Source organism: Emys orbicularis, chromosome 5 (assembly GCF_028017835.1).
Source record: "Emys orbicularis isolate rEmyOrb1 chromosome 5, rEmyOrb1.hap1, whole genome shotgun sequence".
Classification (NCBI taxonomy): Eukaryota; Metazoa; Chordata; order Testudines; family Emydidae; genus Emys; species Emys orbicularis.
Window position 1 is genome coordinate 122,452,373 of NC_088687.1, and position 20,293 is coordinate 122,472,665.

Consider the following 20,293-nt stretch of genomic DNA (forward strand, 5'->3'; position numbering starts at 1 on the left):
AATTTATTCCAGTGCTTAACCACTCTGACAGTTAGGAAGTTTTTCCTAATGTCCAACCTAAACCGCCCTTGCTGCAATTTAAGCCCATTGCTTCTTGTCCTATCCTCAGAGGTTAAGAAGAACAATTTTTCTCCCTCCTCTTTGTAACAACCTTTTATGTACTTGAAAACTATTATCATGTCCCCCCCTCAGTTTTCTCTTCTCCAGACTAAACAAACACAATTTTTTCAATCTTCCCTCATAGGTAATGTTTTCTAGACCTTTAATCATTTTTGTTGCTCTTCTCTGGACTTTCTCCAATTTGTCCACATCTTTCCTGAAATTTGGCACCCAGAACTGGACACATTACTCCAGCTGAGGCCTAATCAGCGCAGAGTAGAGCGGAAGAATTACTTCTTGTATCTTGCTTACAATACTCCTGCTAATACATCCCATAATCCCACCTCATGTTACTAAACAGCAAATGGGTGGTAGTATCTTTCAGTCATCATCAAACCAACTACCTAGTATGAAAGACTTTCTATCCCAGTAACTGCTGCTACTGCTCTTTAGTTTACAGAAGATCTTCCTTTAGCCAAGGCACTTTGTAATTTAAAAAAGTACAGTTATATTGGATCATGAAGCGAAGCACCAATAAGAGAGAAAAGAGATAAGAATACTTAGTATTACCGGCATATAAATGATAGCAAAAAGCAAAACTAGGAATGAGTTGACTACTATAATCTGTGCAAAGGAAGACGAGGAGTGGACCAGGAACGGAACCCTGTGGTATGGAATGAAAATGGAAAGAGAGTTTGCTAACCCATAACAGCCAAAAGAAATGTTAGGAAAGATAAGACTGGAACCATGAGAGTACAGAGCTTTGTATTCCAAAGAAGCAGGTAGTCAGTAGTAATGAAAGCAGTACAAAGGGCAAGGAGAGTAAGAACGTGAGAGGGGAAGATAAAAATGTTTAGCAGAGGAGAGGAAATTAGAAACAGACAGGAAAGCAGTCAGTGGAATAGTTAGAGAGATTCTGTCTATAAAGGACATCAGATAGCATGGTGTGAAAGAGAGGTTCAAAGTTAGGAGTGAAGAAGCATGGTCCATAACTCTAAAGAGAAAAAGAAGATCAGAGATGGTGGTTTAAACCCCGGAGCTGCCCATAGCTCCCTTTGAACTCACCTGTCTTTCAAATTATTCTTTGTTTGCAATTGTTTTTTGTGTTCCATGCTCATTGTGTTTTCCCTCATTAGCACATTCATGTTTTGCTACTGTCTATTTTCTTTTCTTTGTTTTATATTGGTGTAACAGACATTACATGATATCCTGTATGCAGTTACCCAGAAGGAAGGTGAGAAACTTTGTGCTTTAATTTGCTAGGAGAGTTGCATACATTTTGTTCATTTTTGTAGGTGTCTTTTAAATTTGATGTTCCAGTATCTTTTAAAAGACTCCCTGATTCCTGATTATGGGGTTGGTCCTGGCACGTGCTGAGTCCTCTTACAAGGTGCTGAGTCTCACTGAGATGTGTAGGAGCTGAGGATACTCAAAGCAACTCCACTTTACTTCCTTTTCTCAGTTGACTTTTAGGATTGATAGTGATAGTTTCTTCAATAATTAGAGACTGGTTCACACCAAAACCTAGATATTAATATACCTGAATTTATGGGAAAATTTGCATCTGAACTCAGTTCCCAATTTTGCAGCTCAGGCCAATCTCTTTCAAAGGGATGTTTGCAATGTTGTTGTAGCCATGTTGGTCCCAGGATTTTAGAGAGACAAGGTGGATGAAGTAATATCTTTTATTGGACCAACTTCTGTGGGTGAAAGAGAGAAGCTTTTGAGCTTCACAGAGCTCTTCAGAAGAAAATGCTTGTCTGTTTCACCCACAGAAGTTGGTCCAATAAAAGATATTACCACATTGTCTCTCAGTAGGAGGAATATTTAAACAATATTTAATTGTGATAGTTTTCTGTGATGCTGGCATCTCGGTGTAAAAGAGAACAAAAGAATCCAATGTTACTATAACCAAAAGACTCGAGTAATTTTTAAAAGGACAGCATTGTACCCAAAAACTAACAGTGTTTCCAAAAGGTTCTTAGGCCTTGTCTACACTACACAGTTTTGTCGACAAAAGTCAGCTTTCGTTGACAAAACACTGGAGGTGTACACGCACTGAACTGCTCCTCCCGCCAATGTAACACCCCTACTATGCCAACATGGGCGGTGCGTGTTTCCTCCATTCAGGGAAGCTGCGCACGCTCAGACCATGGCTCCCCCCCGAGGCCTGCCCCTCTCAGCCTCCACCCCCCTGGTCCCACTCGGCCCACTCCCGCCCGCCTCTCGTGCCTCTTCACCCCCTCCCTCTGCCCTTCCCCCCCACTCTCCGCTCGCACTTGTTCACCCCCTCCTCAGCTCCCCACCTGCAGCTTATGTTATCTGTGTTCCCCTAAAAACCAACCCAGGGTCACACTTGTATTAGTTTTATTACAATGCCGCTGCTAGGTCAGGTAGAAAAGAGATGGAGCTTATTCATACATGCACACATTCATACCCTCATGCACCCACACACTTACACAGGCGGAGAGTTTCCGGAGACAGCATGGAGACCAAGAAGCTGAAGCGTGTTAGATCTGGTGTGTCCGCCTGCTGAGCAGGTCAAGGAGCAGCAGCTGCTTGTGTGCGTGGCTGCTTCCTTTTTCTGGAACTGGGCAGCTCCTGTCACGTACACTGAGTTTTCCTTCTGTGTCCATCACTGAGAAGCATTCCCGGACCAGTTCCTTTCATGCATACCAGTTCTTCTTCTCTTTACAGCACTTCGTGATTGCCTTCTCAGGGCAGATTATATCAGACACACCTGTCTCTGGGCTCCTTTCTCCTTGCAGTTCCTCTCCGCCCAATCCCACATACACTCCCTTGTTCACACTCCCTTATCTTCCCCACACACTCCCCTGTTCACACTCTCTCTGATTGTGTGATGGGCTATTACACAGCTTGGAAGTTCATACAAGTGGTAACTTGAAAAGGTTACAGAGTTTGCAAAGGTTACAAAACTTAAAAGGCTATGCTAACAATAACTCAAGTTACAAAGTCTGCAAAAAGGTTGCAGAACTTAATGATACAAGTTACAGATCTTACAATCGCATTTGAGCGGAGGCTTTACATAACAGCTTACACCTCTTCACCCCCTTCCCGCCCCACCCACCACCGCTCATACCTCTTCACTTCCTCCCCTGAGCCTCCCTGCCCACTGGCCAGTCAGCTGCTCACCGCTTGAGTGAGGTCCCCATGTGGGCAAGGGGGGACAGGAAGAGGCAAAACCTCATGGGGAGAGGACAAGTGGGGTCTCGGGGTGGAGCGCAGGTGGGGCCACAGCCAGGGCACCCACCCTTTCAGCGGTGGTGCACTCCAAAGGCAGCAGGCTGGCTGTTCGGGGAGGCTTAGCCTCCCTGGCCTCTTATACCCGCCGCCTAAGTATGCCAACATCATAAACCCACCTCAATGAGAGGCATAGGACATATTCTACTCTCACTAAATAATTGTCTGACCCCCACTATTATTCCCTACAACGGTGAAAATTTAAATCGCTAAACAGGTTTAAAAAGCACTTTAAAATATATGTTGATATTATCCTTCAAAATTAAAAATAAAAATTGAATTCTGCCAATCCTACCTGTCAGGGTCAAGAAGCAATTTCCCCCTCAAAGAATTGCATGGCTTGTTCGTTGTACTCGATTTTGGTTTTTTCAGAGTGAAGTGGGGTTGAAGGTAGGATTGGTGATCATCTGAAGCATCAGGTACAGCCACTGCTAGATGCCAATACTAGGCTAGCTCCAATAAACTCTCTGATATAGAGAATTTTCTGATCCCATTTTAGCTGTAATTAGGGTTAAATAATTTAAAGTTAAACTATTAAAGAGCCAAGTACTCATAATCTTGATGGTGTAAATGGAACATATAACTTTGGACAGTGTTTTCTGTCAATCTCTCTCAAGTCCCTTTCATCCTGGATAAACCCTAAGTATGTGTTTTCATAGCTAATACATTTGTTCAAATAGTATGTTAGTAAAATTTCATAATGCTATCCTAATCTCAAGTATATTCTTTCCTTATGTCTCTTTTACTTAAAAAAAATCTGACACATTTAATCTATTTTTCCCTAAGAACATACAAATCATACATTTAAGGCAAAATCCCCTCAATAATACACATAGATGCAAAAGCATACTGTGATTGCATCTCTTCTAGCTTACTGTAAACTGACTGGCAGTTTAACAGTTGGTTATTTGAAGAGCAGCTTGTCGCAAGATAGAAATCTATGCATTTGGAACTGTATTTGTCGAGATCTCATGTCACAAGTTTGCTTTGGAGCCCTCTAAAGACTAGCTACTGCTCTTCAGTGTTTATTGTCAAAATACTGAGCCAGCTTTTTGGCCAGTGTCAGAGTAGAGAATATGATTCTACTTCAGAATCTTTTTTTGTTTACACAGTTTTTGATACCTACTGTTTTTAAGTGCTATAAATCTTCCTTTAAATGTTCCTACCACTGAATAGAATCAGCCAGATAAAACAGGAACAGTGGTTCAGGATGAATAAAGAGGCTAAGATGGTACTTTATATAGTGCCATAAGAGAGTTGGCCTCTAGGTATACCAAGAGTATGGGTCTCAAAGGCCTAGATCTTAAATAAATGTTGTTTTTTCTTTTATTTTAGCATGAACAATGAAAAGAAAACCACTCATTCTCATTTATTGTTAATTTTGTGCAGTGCTTCTGCCAAGATAACCTCAAAAGATATTCACACAGCCTGAATCAGAGAGATTCTTATTCCAAATACAGTGATCATTGCTTAACCCTACTGGGGAGTTAAGGGATACTATAATAATACTAATAAATAATAGTACTAAGTGTAGTTTACTAAAGAGTAAGCAAGAGGCACCTGTTAAACCTTAGGGACTGACCATTTTCCTAGAGTTAATGGAGATGCCTCTGTGGGGCAATATGTCAAGAAAGAGGTAAGTTTGTGAACTCTCAGAGGAGGTTGGGACTCATAGCAGGAGTGTGTTGTATTCTACATCCTCCACCCCACCATGCCAGGATCCTTGTCCCATCATTGACTTGTAAGCATAACTTGCCCCCTTCACTTTCCTGCCAAGTCCTACCTCTTCCCTCATACTACAAAGCACCAGCGAGTATGTGGGAGCAGGAGAAGATGTCGTAGATGGTTAGATAAACTATGTAGACAAGAGTGGCTGGCCATCTGGTGAGTGAGGGCAATTTGGCACTTTGGCAGAAGAAGCTTCTTCCAATGTTCATCGCACAGGAGCAGTGGGGTTGGGGATGGACTCTAGTTAGAACGAGGAATGAGAGAGAGAGTAAGTAAGTGAGTCCAGGTGCAGGGAGAAAGCTGTTGTGGCAGGGAAGGAGGTGAGAGAACCAGGAAAGGAGATGACAGAACTCCAGTCTCCAAGATAACTCTGAGAAAGTCTGGAGGGCTGGGTAAGTCTTCTTATGGGCCTCTCACAAACCATGCTGTTTCTACTCAGTGGAGTCATTTTAAATCATATGGATTAGCCTGACCTTCCCATCCTGCAGTTACTATTCATCTCTCAACAACCAATTATGTGGAAATTAAACATATGTAATAAAAACACAGCAAATATTAATTATTGTTACTGCAGAAAATAAAGTAATCCTGCTTCATCATTTGGGGCCAGTGTGCACTTGTGACTCTCATTGAAATCAGGCCAGCCCCAGTCAAGGATCCCAGGACAGAATTTGATTTGATCCTCATCTGTTTTCCTGCCTATTTTGCTAAGGAGAGAGGTATTATATAAATGCAAGCTTTGCCTTTTTATTTATTTACTTGTTTCCTTTGTGTCCAGGTAATCTGGGCTCCCAGCTGGTTGAGTATAAAGAAGAAATGTACATAACATCTGATTGTGGGAATACCTGGCGGCAGGTAAGGAAGGAGAAATAAGACATTTGAAACTAATTTTGAGCATCAAATTATTATTTTTATTGATTGATTGATTGTAACAACAATTATCACATTTAATGCATTAACTAATTAAGTCTTCTAATCCTCCTGTAGATGTAAGTAGCTATTATTATTCCCATTTTACTTTGAAACTGAGATGAAGGGAGAGATTTTCACAAGCAGTAGTGAGAATTAGGTTCCCAGCTGCTATTGATGTTCAGTAGGAATAGGGCACCTATTTTGTCCCTTTGAAAATCTCCTCTTGAGTAACTTGCACAAGGATGGTGCAAGCCTTCTTTCTTTCTTTCTTTCTTTCTTTCTTTCTTTCTTTCTTTCTTTCTTTCTTTCTTTCTTTCTTTCTTTCTTTTAAATTGTTAGCCTTATTTCAGGATACTCAGTATGTATATACTCAGGAGTCAGACTTAGGATGCTCACATGCAAAGGTTTTGTGCCTGATTAACTAGAAAGGAAAGAACTCTTCTATTTTTCCCAGTTTAAAATTGGTGTCAGACCTTTTTTTGGCCCAAATGATCTTAATAACAGAATAATAACAACACTTCAAACTTTCCAGCGTTTGAAATCACTTAAATCTTGTGCCCTACATTTGAAAAATTTCTTTAGGATTTATGGCTATTGTTTACCATATTTCTTCATAACTAAAAGTTTCTTCTTTACCAGGGTCTGATAAATAATTTTCTTCTACAGAACTAAAGAACTGCCCTCTTTCAAAATGACTGATATCTCCCATTGTTCTCAATGGGACTGAAGATTCAGGAGGCTCTTGGGTGGCCATTTTGCAGGGGTCATCTATCTCCTATTGTTGTCAATGAAATCTTTGCCTCCTGACAGAATAGGAAGTCAACATCTTCCCTGGCTTGACTGAAATTGGAACCAGTTGGTGATGGTGGCCAGCTTGAAAGATGGCAATTCTTAATGAGTTTTTCTGAAGGGAAAAACTTTATGCCTCAGCTTCTGCTGATGGATAAACTTTCAGTTCTGAAAAATAGCAGCCAAAATAAGCGTTGATCCTACATATTTATTTTCAATGGCCACCTGTTGCACCAGATCAGATCAGCAGAGAGGGCAGGAGGGAGGAGGACATGAGTGTGTGCATGTGCAGGGAATGTAGGAGGTGCAATAGAGATGGGGAAATAGTGGTATGTATGCAAGGAATAAAGAGGATATAGAAAGGAAGGGGGAAATGATGTATGGACGTGCAGGGGCGTGTGAAAAGGTGCAAAGGCAGGGAGAAACTGGAGGGCAGGAGGGAGAGGTAAACCAGAATATACTCTCTCCAGCTGCTTTGCACTGTTCTGGTGAAATAATGTAGCTATAAGCCCACCTTAAGTGACCAATATGTGAATGGCATAAAGCAGCCACAGCATACCACCAGTGAAAATAGGCCTTAAGCTGAAATTTTTAAAAATGCTTTAAAGTTGATGCTTCATGTCTTCACATCATTAGAAACATCACATGGTAATAGTCTCTTTGGCTTTATTTTGTGTTTGTATAGGAAAATTCTAATTAAAGAAATTCCCAGTCAAAAACTATATTCAAATTGATGTAAGGTTGAGAGCACATATCAGTAATTTAAGGTAAAATACACTACAGGGATGATGTTATTAGCCCAATACCAAGTGTTATGATCCCAGGAAATTCAGAGTTAAGGTTAACTTTTAAAAAAAATCCAAACCTAAGATATGGAATGGACAGGCACAGTTAAGGCACCCAAGCAACTCAATCTTTGGATAATCTTAACTGTGCCCTTTAAGGACAACATGAGGGAGAAAATGTGACTTTTAATATTTTGTTTAATGTAATCTGATACAACAAACATGAAAATACCTTAATCATAATCTTATGATAACTGCATGACATCAATTGAGTTTTGAATTTCCTGGATTTACAGTGTTTGGATTTTAGATAATTACAACATCCCTCTATCAGAGGGGTAGCCGTGTTAGTCTGGATCTGTAAAAAGCAACAAAGAGTCCCGTGGCATCTTATAGACTAACAGATGTATTGGAGCATAAGCTTTCATGGGTGAATGCTCACTTCGTCAGACGCATGCATGCAGACCCACGAAAGCTTATGCTCCAATACATCTGTTAGTCTATAAGGTGCCACGGGACTCTTTGTTGCTTTTTAAACATCCCTGTAATGTATTTTACTCTCAATTACTGTTTATTAATTCCATTTAAACACTGCCAGGGTTGGGATGATCTAAGAATACCTGGGTCCTGCCTTAATGCAGGGGACTGGACTAGATGACATCTTGAGGTCCCTTCCAGACCTACATTTCTTTGTTGTTGTTTTTTGTCTGGGAGTATATGATGATGATGATAGAGAAATATTAGAAACCTTCATAGTGTCCAAAGACCAGGTGAGAAGCACTAATAAGAATAGAAATGTGTCACAAAATTATTCTGTTTCAATGAAAACAGCTGTTTTAATTGAAAATGCTCTCACTCTAATGTTGAACTGTAACATAATACAATTCTACTGAAGTACAAGAAACAGCAAGAGTGAAACTGAGCACTCTAGTTTCACTTTCCAAGCTGAATACAAATAAAAAGGATTTATTTTTATATACTAGTAATATAGGATGGTGGTAATAATATATGTGACAGACCCAGACCAGTGGGGTACAGGAGTCTGGTAGCGGGCAAATATACTGGTCACTGGATGAGTAGTTTTCTGTTCCCTGAGTGACCAGAGCAGGGGCTGCACTAGAGTAATCAGGAACCTGCTAGAACCAGTTAAGGCAGGCAGGCTAATTAGAGCCAATTAAGAAGAAACTGCTAGAATCAATTAAGGCAGGCTAATCAGGGCACCTGGGTTTTAAAAAGGAGCTCACTTCAGTTTGCGGTGCGAGTGTGAGGAGCTGGGAGCAAGAGGCGCAAGGAGCTGAGAGTGAGAGGGTGTGGTGCTGGAGGACTGAGGAGCACAAGTGTTATCAGACACCAGGAGGAAGGTCCTGTGGTGAGAATAAGGAAGGTGTTTGGAGGAGGCCATGGGGAAGTAGCCCAGGGAGTTGTAGCTGTCATGCAGCTGTTACAGGAGGCACTATAGACAGCTGCAGTACACAGGGCCCTGGGCTGGAACCCGGAGTAGAGGGCGGGCCCGGGTTCCCCCCAAACCTCCCAATTGACCTGGACTGTGGGTTCTCCCAGAGGGGAAGGTCTCTGGGCTGTTCCCCAACCCACATGGTGAATCTCTGAGGCAAGAAAATCCGCCAATAAGTGCAGGACCCACCAAGATAGAGGAGGAACTTTGTCACATATACAAAAGGACATTTAAAAAAAATAATTATATTATTTTTGTCATGATGATGTTCTTTTGCTTCAGAACTTGAGATTTTATGCTTAATCATTTCTAGAGTTTTAGCAGTGGGAATTTATCTCCATGCTTAGGGGTTACCAGTATTACTTATGACATCTAATGCTGCCATTTACCAAAATTCTGTATTTTTTTCTGGTGAGAAAAGGGCTGGCATTCAGATTCTCACTATTTGCATTTGTGGGACACTTAAGCTAATGAGATGAAACTTGGTTTATCAAGCCTTTTAGGTGATTTTTTACTAGATATAAACTTGGACGTGACCTCTAATCCCCATTACAACAGTCAAAATGAAAAGTGCCACTGATTTCTTTATTTTAATTAAAACTGTCATGAAGGCTTTGCAAAGATCTTAATAAATCTTCACGTTGGTGACTAGAAAAAAGAACACAGATTCTTTTGTATATTTTATATCCCCATTATTCATTGTGATCTGCCTGTTCTTCATGAAGGCAGCTATACATTTCCTTTCTCCAGTGAAATTCATGAAGCTAAAAACAAAACATGAGCAATGACAGGATACTGCAATTATTTATATGACTAATTACTGGTCTCTAAGGTTGGCACAAGCAGAGCCTACATTTTGTCACAGTTCATTGGATGGGTTCAGACCACTGACTTGGAAACTGGGCAGTTCCAACTGCTGACTGCCAGTCACTGCCCTGCACCTTTGTCACATCCCTCACTGCGCATCCCCAGCATTGCTGCAAAGCTATCTACAGGCTCTCATAGAGGAAAAACAAGATTGGATTATGAATCATGGATAACAGAGAGACTTGGAGTAGTATAGAAAGGAAACACACTGGAGCAAGGAATAAGGCCAGTACAGGGAATAAGCTAATACCAGCAATAATAAAGAAATATTGGCAATAGGAATTGAATAGAAAGATAAGAAATAAAACTATGAAACTTACTTGAAATAGAAGCAATGCAAACACAGCTGTGACAAATGGCAAAGGAAGTGTAAATAAAGCAAAGGGTATATGAGGATTAGACAAACATGTTAGCACAGTTATTTGGGACAATTATGTCTATCACGCCTAACAAAACAGAGTAGTATAATGTGAAAGATGAACATGATATTAAATCAAATAGGTAGTAACCTAAGGGTCTTCATGGCAATGAAAACCAGCTTTGAATGGGATTCCTTCCTCACTCAGGCTTTATAACAGTTTTTGGCCTCATTGAGCAGTTTTCTGCTCTCCATTTTTTTTAAACTGCGGCTGGCCTGTCTAGTATTGAGGGTGGTTTTACTATTTTTCTGCTTTGTAGTGTAACACCGACAGACCCCGGTCATTGGCAGGCGGGATAAAACCTAGGACCTCTGGAGCTTAGCGCATAAGCCTCTACCGCATGAGCTAAAAGCCAACCAGCAGGACCAGCTCCAGGGTTTTTGCTGCCCCAAGCAGCCAAAAAAAAAAAAGAAGTCGCGATAGCGATCTGAGGCACTTCCGCCGCGACTCTACCGCTGCCGCTTCTTCGGCGGCAAGTCCTTCCCGCTGAGAGGGAGTGAGGGACCCGCTGCCAAATTGCCGCGGAAGAGCCGGACATGCCGTCCCAAGCACCAGCTTGCTAGGCTGGTGTCTGGAGCCGGCCCTGCCAACTGGCTGTTAGCTAAGGCTGTAGAACAGACTCGTTTTATCTCTCTAAGTTACCTCAGTACCACTGGATGGGACAGAACACCACACCCAGAAGGTGTGTGGGTTACAGTAGCACTCTGATAGTGAGGATTATTATTATTGCAGAAGAGTGCTAGGGGATGAGTAAACAAATAGTAAGAGACAGTAATTACCCAAGTAGCTTGCAGTTTAAATAGACAAAAAAAATATTGGGGAAATAGCATTATCCCTGTTTCATAGGGTGGACAGCTGAGACTCAGAGAGATCAATTGTGTTGTCCAAGTTTACATAGAAAGTCTGTGACATGGCCAGAAATTGAAGACAGATCTCCTGAGACCCAGTCCAGTGCCTTAATTACAAGACCATCCTTCCTCTCTACATGATACCTCTGTATTACACAAGTTAGGGAAACCTTTGCTTAAGCAGGGCAAAGCTCAGCAGCTTTGTAACCATCCAGGCACCAAAGAGAGGTACAGATTTTCTTCTCCAAGCAACCAAGAGATGGGTAGCACCACTGGCAAGCACAGCAAGCAAGAGGGGCTGGAATCACTCCCTTTCAATAGCCAGGAAGAGAGAGAGTTAGCTAGGACAGTTGTAGGAAAGTGTTCCAGCTTGGAATTTAGGAATGGATTTTTCTTGGTGAAATACACAGGTGCATTTTTGCCTAGCTTTGAGTTTCAGGCAATGCAGAATTAAATCTCATAGGATAAATCCTCACCAGGTGTAAATCAGCATGGCTCCATTGACTTTATGCTGACTTTTACTAGTAGAGAATCTGTCCTGGTGTATCTACAGCTGTTGCAGTAACAAAGACATAAACAATACACCATGAGAGAGAAAACAGTTGGCATTATTATGAAGCAAATAAAATTCCCTAAACATTACAAAAGAGCTACAAAGGATGGAGGATGCATAAGGTTCCAATGGTGTTGCCCTGTAGCAGCTGGCCACCTGAAATGACTAAACAAGTTCTAGTTAGTGGAGATTATCACTAATTCATTAATTTGATTGTAGTTAGTGGAGAGAATTATAATTTGCACAGTTGAGACTTGCATATTTGAACTGCTTATGAGCATAGATAAGCATGCTGCAGTGGACTAGAAGCCAGGAGCTCCTGAGTTCTAATGTCCGCTCTGATGCTAACTTCACTTGTTGCTTTGGGAAAGTCCCTCTTAGAGGAATAGGGGTTACCATGTTTCCTTATCTGGGAATTTGGGGTAATATTTATTTCTGTAGAGTACTTCATGGGTGAATTAGTTCATGTTATTACAGTGTTCTGAAGATGAAAAGCTATTCCTGTAAGTGTAGGTGTTTATAATGTGAACAAACAGAAAATTAGGAAAAAATGGAGATACACATGGGTGCTATTCCCTGTGTATCTTAATGGAAACAGAGGGCTTGACCACACTCACCCAGGCATCATTTACTCCTCTTGCTTGCTAATGGAAGGTAGAAAGTTTTCACAATATGATTTTAATATTCCTTTGTGTTAAAGCATTGGCAGTGTGCCAGTATTATTCACTGGAAAGTGAATTAGTCCTGGAACACTTTATACCCTTTTCAACTGCACACTCAAGAATAAATAACACTACGTTGTATTAGATTCTCATGTTGTTCATAACTACTTTCTATTGGCTCTGCCATTTTGATGGTTTAGCTTCAGACTGAAACAGTTTTAAAGGCAATCAGTGTCACTACATGTTGGCTCTGATTTTTTGAATGGGCATTTGTCTTTTCATTACTCCTGCCCCAGTTGTATCGCACAAAGAAAAATATACTAATGAAATTATTTTACATTTGTATAGGGCTCTTCATTAAAGGCTCTCCAAGCACTTTGTACATAATGTTATGCTTCTAGTATAGATGAGAAAACTAAGGCACAGAGAGAGGTTAATTGACATGCCCAGGATAGCAGATGGAGGCTGTGGCGGAGCTGGCAATAGAATCAGTAAACCACACTGTGTCACATTAATAGTATAAATTTAATGGTAAAGAAACATAAAGATGATGTGCAATATAGTAGCCTCTATGGATGAAATCCTTGTCCCGTTCAAGCCAATGACAAAAGACTCACTGACTTCCGTGGAGCAAGGATTTTACCTTCTGTGTTTAAACGATTGTGAGTCTCAAATTATATGAATTATTGAACATGCATATTATGGGCCCAGGTTGGAAGTCCTTCCTTGGTCTTTAGTCATAGCCTGAATAGAGACTTAAGAACTAAGCCCTATGGGCCTGATCTGATACCCACTGAATTCACTGACATTCTTTCCACTGACTTCAGTGGGATTTGAATCAGGTCCTGATCTGAAATTCTTCCATAGATTCAATAAATGTTTCTGTTTCTAATTAAAGTCTTGTTTACTGTTGTTATTTCCAGTCCCTTCTCTATAGACAATATTTACACCAAAAGATAGAAAACATTCCAAAGAATAGGTGAAATTAAACAAGCAATCAGTACCAGCAGAACGGAATCACAGCTTTAAGTAGAATATAGAGTAAAACTATGGTACCCAAGCTGTGTAACCATGAGCTGTACTGCCAGTTTGCCCGGAGCCAGACGGATTCACCTAATTTGGATAAAATGGTACAGATATCAGTTTCCCTTTTTCTTCAGTATTTAGGTATAGCACCTGGAGGACTATGCATCCCAGCATATGCTGTTTCATTCTTCTTTGTATGATTGCTCATGTCCATTCCATTGTAGGTGTATGTGTTCGCCACATGCACCGGTGCCGGAAGTTTTCCCCTCAGTGGTATCCATAGAGGACTGGCTCTAGCGCCCTCTGGAGTGGCACGTGTATGCACCGGTATAAGGGGCGCCTCCGGCTGCTCCCTCCTTCAGTTCCTTCTTACCACCAGTGACGGTGCTGGATCGTCTCCTTGCGTCAGCAAGCTTTCCTTCTAAAAGTGTGCCTAGTTGTGAATCTCTTGTATATAGTTCTTAGAAAGTTTGTATAGTTTATTAGTTCCCTTAGTGCATAAGTTAGAAATAGTTAGTCCCCTATGGGACTTAGCCTAGGGACAGGGTATGGTCCGATCCCCAGGCTGCAAGCCTTGTGACCACTGCAAAAAACCTATGCCAGTCAGTGATCCCCATCAAAGCTGTCTGAAGTGTTTGGGGGAGACCCACGTGAACGACAAGTGTTGCATTTGTAAAAGTTTCAAGCCACGAACCAAAAAGCAGGGAACATTCAACTTAGAGTGCTCCTTATGGAGTTGGCCCTTACACTGGCCTCTGAGTCAGCTAGATCAAACTCCGCTCCAAGCACCACAGCATCCCCATCCCTGGTACCAGCTAAAAAGCAAAGAAAGGCTGGGAGAGGGCATTCTCCTATGTCCCGTAAAGGGAAGGGGTGAGCCAGAGGAAAGTGCAGGGCAGCTCCTCTCCTCTGGACGGTGGGCCAGGCTCCAGCACCCGCTGAGCTGTCGCATCCCCTCGAGACCCGCCTGTCACCCCGGGAAGCAGCAGAGGCACTCAGCACCTGGCGGTGCCATCCACGCCAGAGGCCTTTAAGGCTGCTAAGGACATATTGTCCCTTCTGGTGCCACCTGTGCCGAGCCAGAGAGGTGCCCCATTCGAGGGGTAAGCCTGCCCTGGGACCTTTCCATCATATGGGTCGGCTTACCTGTCAGCATTCCCAGCGTCGTTCCCAGGACTCTAGGCAGCGTTCCCCAGGATCCCGGCACCAATTGGCAGCTCTCTGGTGCAGACCTGTGGAGACACATCGCCAGTCCCCGGAGTCCCGGCACCAATACCCAGAGCAGCCGAGTTCATCTCCAAACTCACAGCACCACTCCGGAGAGCCGAGATGCCAATCCCCTGAGTCCTGTCATCTGTCTCTGGTTCGCTGCTACAGATCCCCACCGGCAAGTCAACGATCTCCTGAACCAAGACATCGCCCCTCTCACTCCTGGTCCATGGAGCAGCACCGCTCTCAAAGTGTGAGGCTTCGATCACCGGGGTACTGGAACTGATCCACCAAACGCTGCCACCGGTCACTGGAGGCACGGCACCGAGAGCCATCTTCCCAGTACAGGTCACCGGTGGAGAACAGGTAGACGGGAACAAGGTAGACAGGCGGCATCAGTACCGTTCTGGTCCCCCAGATGAGTCTCTCCCTCCTCAGGCTCAGAGAGTGAGGAGGAAGATTTGCCTGCAGGCCAAGCCCAACAACTTGGGGCATAAGCATTCCCATTGGGACCAGCAGTGGCCACATGGCCTCAGGGCCAATGGCCGGCTCCCTAGAAGCTATGGAACGCCTAGGGGTTTCCCCAACAATTGCAGTGGCACCAATCAGTCTCAGGGCATCTGAGAAACAGCGACAGTCTCCCGCCCGCCGCCAGACTTGGAAGCGGAGTCAGAGCAAGGTCCCCAGGATCAGCGAGCCTTGGCTGAGGCTCCCCTGGCGGAGGCTACAGAGTTGGCAAACCCGCCGTTACCTGCCTCCTCATCCTCTTCGCCTGATGAGGCAATAGCAGAACCTTCCCACACACTTCCCAAAGACAATGTAAAGAGTCACCAGGAACTTCTAAAGAGGGTGGCATCTAACCTGGGGTTGAAGGCTGAGGAGTTGGCGGAACCCTCCGACTCACTGTTTGATTTTTAATTGCAGCAGCCCCTTCCAAGGTAGCATTGCCCGTCCACCAGAGAGTGGTAAAGCTGATCAAGGCCTTATGGCAAACTTCCTCCTCCCTGCCCCCCATCTCCAAGCGGGCAGAGAGAAAGTATTATGTCCCTGCTAAGGGATTTGAATACCTGTATACAAACCCCACTCCAAGCTCACTGGTGGTATCAGCAGCCAATGAGCGCGATAGACCGGGCCAACCGGGATTGACCCCTAAGAATAAGGAGGCGAAGATGCTTGATCTCTTTGGCAGAAAGATTTATTCTATGGCCAGCCTCCAGCTAAGAGTGGCCAACCAGCAGGCCTTACTTGGCCATTATGATTTTAACATCTGGCAGTCCATGGCCAAGTTTGCAGACTCGCTGCCAGAGGAGCCCAGGAAGGAGTTCCTGGCTATTCTGGATGAGGGCAGAGCTGTGGCCAGGGCAGCCCGCCAAGCGGCCTCAGATGCAGTGGACTCCGCTACCCGGACCATGGCTTCGGCCATTTCCATGAGGCGTACGTCCTGGTTGCAGTCATCAGGCCTGACGGTGGAGGTTCAGCAGTCCATCCAGGACCTCCCCTTCGCCAGCCTGGCACTGTTCATGGGACAGACAGCAAGTTACATGACCTGAAAGACTCTGTGCATTATTCGATTACGCCATCACCCAGCAGGCCAGAGATGACGCTAGATTTGGCAGAGCTGTGTTGCAATCAACACATCTATGAACTCCTACCCACTTCGGGTACTGCTTGGGAGTCACTTAAAATGGAATGGACATGAGCAATCACACAAAGAAGAAAAAACGGTTATTAACCTTTCATAACTGTTGTTCTTCAAGATGTGTTGCTCATGTCCATTCCACGACCCGCCCTCCTTCCCCTCTGTCGGAGTTCTGGCAAGAAGGATCTGAGGGAGGGGAGAGCCGCTGGCGCCTCTTGTACCAGCACATACGTGCACCATTCCAGAGGGCGCCAGAGCCGGTCCCCTATGGATACTACTGAGAGAAAAACTTCCAGCACCGGTTCCTGGGACGAGCACACACACCTACAATGGAATGGACATGAGCAACACATCTCAAAGAACAACAGTTCCGAAAGGTTAGTAACCATTTTTTTTTTTTTGAGCAGAAGTTCAGAGAAGGTTTGGAGAGGAATCCAAACATTGCTTATCTGATTACATCTGATCCGATCTTTTTGAAGTGCATCTAAAATTAGTGTTTATCCATTACTGAATTCTCTAAAATATGCAGCTGTATGTAATAAGCAGACAGGACTATAAATTTCTCATATCTGGTGCTGGTCTGTAAATGGAAGACAGCCAAAGTGATTCTTGAAACTACAGGATTCCTTTTAAATATGTTCTTATTAGATGAGAGAAAGACATGCAGCCAAGCTTCTAGGTGCGGTCTTCCTGCTTTATTAATGCTTCCTCATTTCTTGGAGTAAATATAAATGTGCTTGGGGGGGGGGGTGAAGGGTTTTCTTCTACACTTAAGTTTATCACTGATATGGCTTCAAAATGAGTAAAGAGAAGCTTTTAGCATTGTCAGTATTTTCTCATTCTCAAAGGCAACATAAGCAAACGTCTTGTTCACTTTTCTTTGTCAGGTTGTATAAGGGGTAGAAAGTATTTGTATTAATTTTCAAGGAGTGTGCATTAATGATCACTTTATCTCATGCTGCTGTGTTAAATGAAGTTTGACAGACATCTGAAGCAAGCAGACACTTTCTTATGACAAATCTCAGATGTAGAAAGGAAAAGATATTTAATTATTTAGTGCTTCCAGTGGTTCAGATTAAGCTTTTGCCTTTTTTTCCTTTTCCTTCCTCATGCTTTCATCAGTTATTTTGGCTCTGGACTTTCAAAGGATTATTTTCATTGTCCTGGTATATAGTCTCCATTAAGCCTAGGTATTGTTTATATAGGTTGCTATTGAGAAGTCTGCACTGACCAACAGCTGTCCCACAATAGTGTGTGAGAACTAATATTTCCCTATGCTTAAAATAGAAAATAACTGTGTATCTCAGATACCATTGTATACTAACTTGATAAATCTCGCCTTTGTAATGGTAATCACTGTACTCTTATTTTCCTTTGGTTGTTTGGCTGCAATTTCAATAGTTTATGAATATCAACAATATTGAGATTCAGGACTTCCACCAGAGAGATTTTTGTGCAAAGCGTTGAGCTGTGGAAAAGAGAGGGAAGAACCCTACATTTATCCTCAAATCTTGGTTATGATTCATCGCTTGTGTCACCAAGCCAGTATCACATATGTCCTGACTTTTTAGACCATTCAAAAGTCACAAAGTGACCTCGTTGTTAAACTGCACAGAGTCTATAGTTAGACAAACTAAGTATTAATAATAGATTCTTTATCCTGAAAATATAACTCATACCAATTTACATCGTGTTCTGTACATTTTGAAGAATGTGTTAGAATCTCACAGACAGAAATAACTTTCCTGTTTTTCTTAGCATTACACTTCAAGGCATGCCATTTTGCAAGACATATAGAATATGACAAATACCTTAAGTAAGATGATAGGTCACAAAGAGATATATAGTGGGAAAGAATGAAGAATGCATATTCTTAGAAGCACAAGTCTGGGCTGAGATCACCTACAGGCATTTTTATTTGACTGTGATTTGAACCTGAACATTTCCCAATTCACCAGCATAAATTTATTTTCCTTCACAATCTAGAGAACTTGATCCACATGGTAGAACCAGTCTTTAATAACTGTGTACAATGTAGGAATAAAACTAATTATTATGTACTTTTGAATTTATTTAACAAAGCAGACTGTTAGAAAGCCATACATTGACAAGTATTTTACTAATGTTTTGGTACTGCATTTTATTTTTTCCAACCCAGACATCTGCTTGGTCTTTTTATCTGGTTTCTAGGTCTTTGAAGAAGAACATCACATCTTGTATCTGGACCATGGTGGAGTCATTGTGGCCATCAAAGACACTTCTATCCCTCTGAAAATACTCAAGTAATGCTGCAGTCAGTTATAGTAGGGTTATTACATATTCAAGACCTCAAACGTACTTCAGAATTAATCAGTAATGAGCTTTTTAGTAAGTTTGTGTAAGAAATCCAGGTGGAGCCACTTTAATTTAACATTCGTTAAACCAACAAAATGCAGGTGGACATTTTATTAAAGCATTCCCAGTGGAGTTGTTGGTAAAGTAGTTTGCTACATCATTAATAATAACACTTGTTTTGCATCAGTATGGCCCTGTTCGTTCAAAAGCTTCCTAAAGTGGACTGCAGTACAAACTATAGGTCCTGCCATGAGGGCAGGAGACTGGACTCGATGACCTCTCGAGGTCCCTTCCAGCCCTAGAATCTATGAATCTATACACAGAGGTCACTTAATCCACCACTAAAATCCAGTAACTATTTTAACGGTAGACACTAACATTGTCCTTCAGGTTGGGGTAGGGAGTAAACTTATAGCTGCAGAATGCATTTAGGTAGGCAGTGTACAGTTGCCCATATCGGAATTTTGGAATAGCGTGCAGAGCTATCATCTCTAGAATTATGCAAAGAGTAATGTATATGTACTGAATGCAAGTGATCAATGCTTCAATTTTACATAATGATAATCACACGTATATGAGCCAAGTTTGTGATCAGTTGTCTGGGGAGAGTGTATATGAGGAATTAGGGTTAAATATAGGGAAAGCAAAGAGATTTCTTGTTTTTTGTCATTTAGAGGGAGATTATTTCTGTTTTCTTTTCTTTTTGGGAAGGAAATAGCAGAGCCTCACACTAATTTCTCTCTCTCACTCACTCACACACACACACACACACACTCTATATTTATATTTATATTTATGTATATATGTATATGTATATATATAAAATGTAATGTTTGTTTGTTAATGTGTTCAACCATTTTGGGGGAAAAAGACATGATCAGCACATTAATTTGTTTTGTTTTAATTCGAAGCCAGTTACATACAAGAATTGATAGGATATGCACAATACTGTCCTTTAGAAACCACTTGACCAGATGACTGAATTTGTGAAGTAACTGAGCAGTTTTGCTTAATCCTATTTCACTAAATTCTGTTTGTCAAGTTTAGATTTTATAGGCAGAGAACTGTGGCAAAAATAAAACTGGGTAAAATGAAATCACTTAACAAGCTGTGGGCATCTAGCAAGATCATGCAGTGACAAACCTTAGTGCTGGCCTGACTGAGGACATCCAGAAATGCTGCCAGTTTAATAGACATCTTTAATGGAGATGCTGAGTCCCAGGGCATGTTAGGGAGGGAGGAGTCACATTTAATTTACTACATTAAGTAGGCAAAGAATTCCCAATTTTTGCAACTGTGGGTTGGTGATCATGAGTCCTATGGTACAATGCTCATGAGATTTTCTCCAACATAAAACAATAATTATGATATTTATTTAAGAGCTGCAATGAATGGAAGACATTTCTCTCTTTAAAGGTTCAGCATAGATGAAGGTCAGACATGGAGTACACATAATTTCACCAGTACGTCAGTCTTCGTAGATGGGCTACTCAGTGAACCTGGAGACGAGACATTAGTCATGACGTAAGTTTCTGTTTATTTAGGCTACCCTTCAGCAATGCACTTAATCATGGGCTTAACTTTAAACAGGTGAGTAGTCCCCGCATCTGGGGCTTTAGTGTCTTGCAATCATGTGGGCTTTCACCATGACCAGGTCTGAACAGCACTAACAAGCAGCCTGTCCTTAAAATGATCTGAATCAAATATTT

The 20,293-nt window shown here is 42.1% G+C and overlaps 1 protein-coding gene across 1 annotated transcript in view; it reads left to right on the forward strand.

The window, feature by feature from the left end:
* Positions 1-20,293, forward strand: part of SORCS2 (sortilin related VPS10 domain containing receptor 2) — an 813,167-nt gene that overhangs the window by 738,442 nt on the left and 54,432 nt on the right. Inside the window, exons 12-14 of the mRNA XM_065404758.1 lie at positions 5,867-5,943; positions 18,441-18,532; positions 20,001-20,108. Of these exons, the coding sequence (XP_065260830.1) occupies positions 5,867-5,943; positions 18,441-18,532; positions 20,001-20,108 (277 nt within the window). The remainder of the gene's footprint in view (positions 1-5,866; positions 5,944-18,440; positions 18,533-20,000; positions 20,109-20,293) is intronic.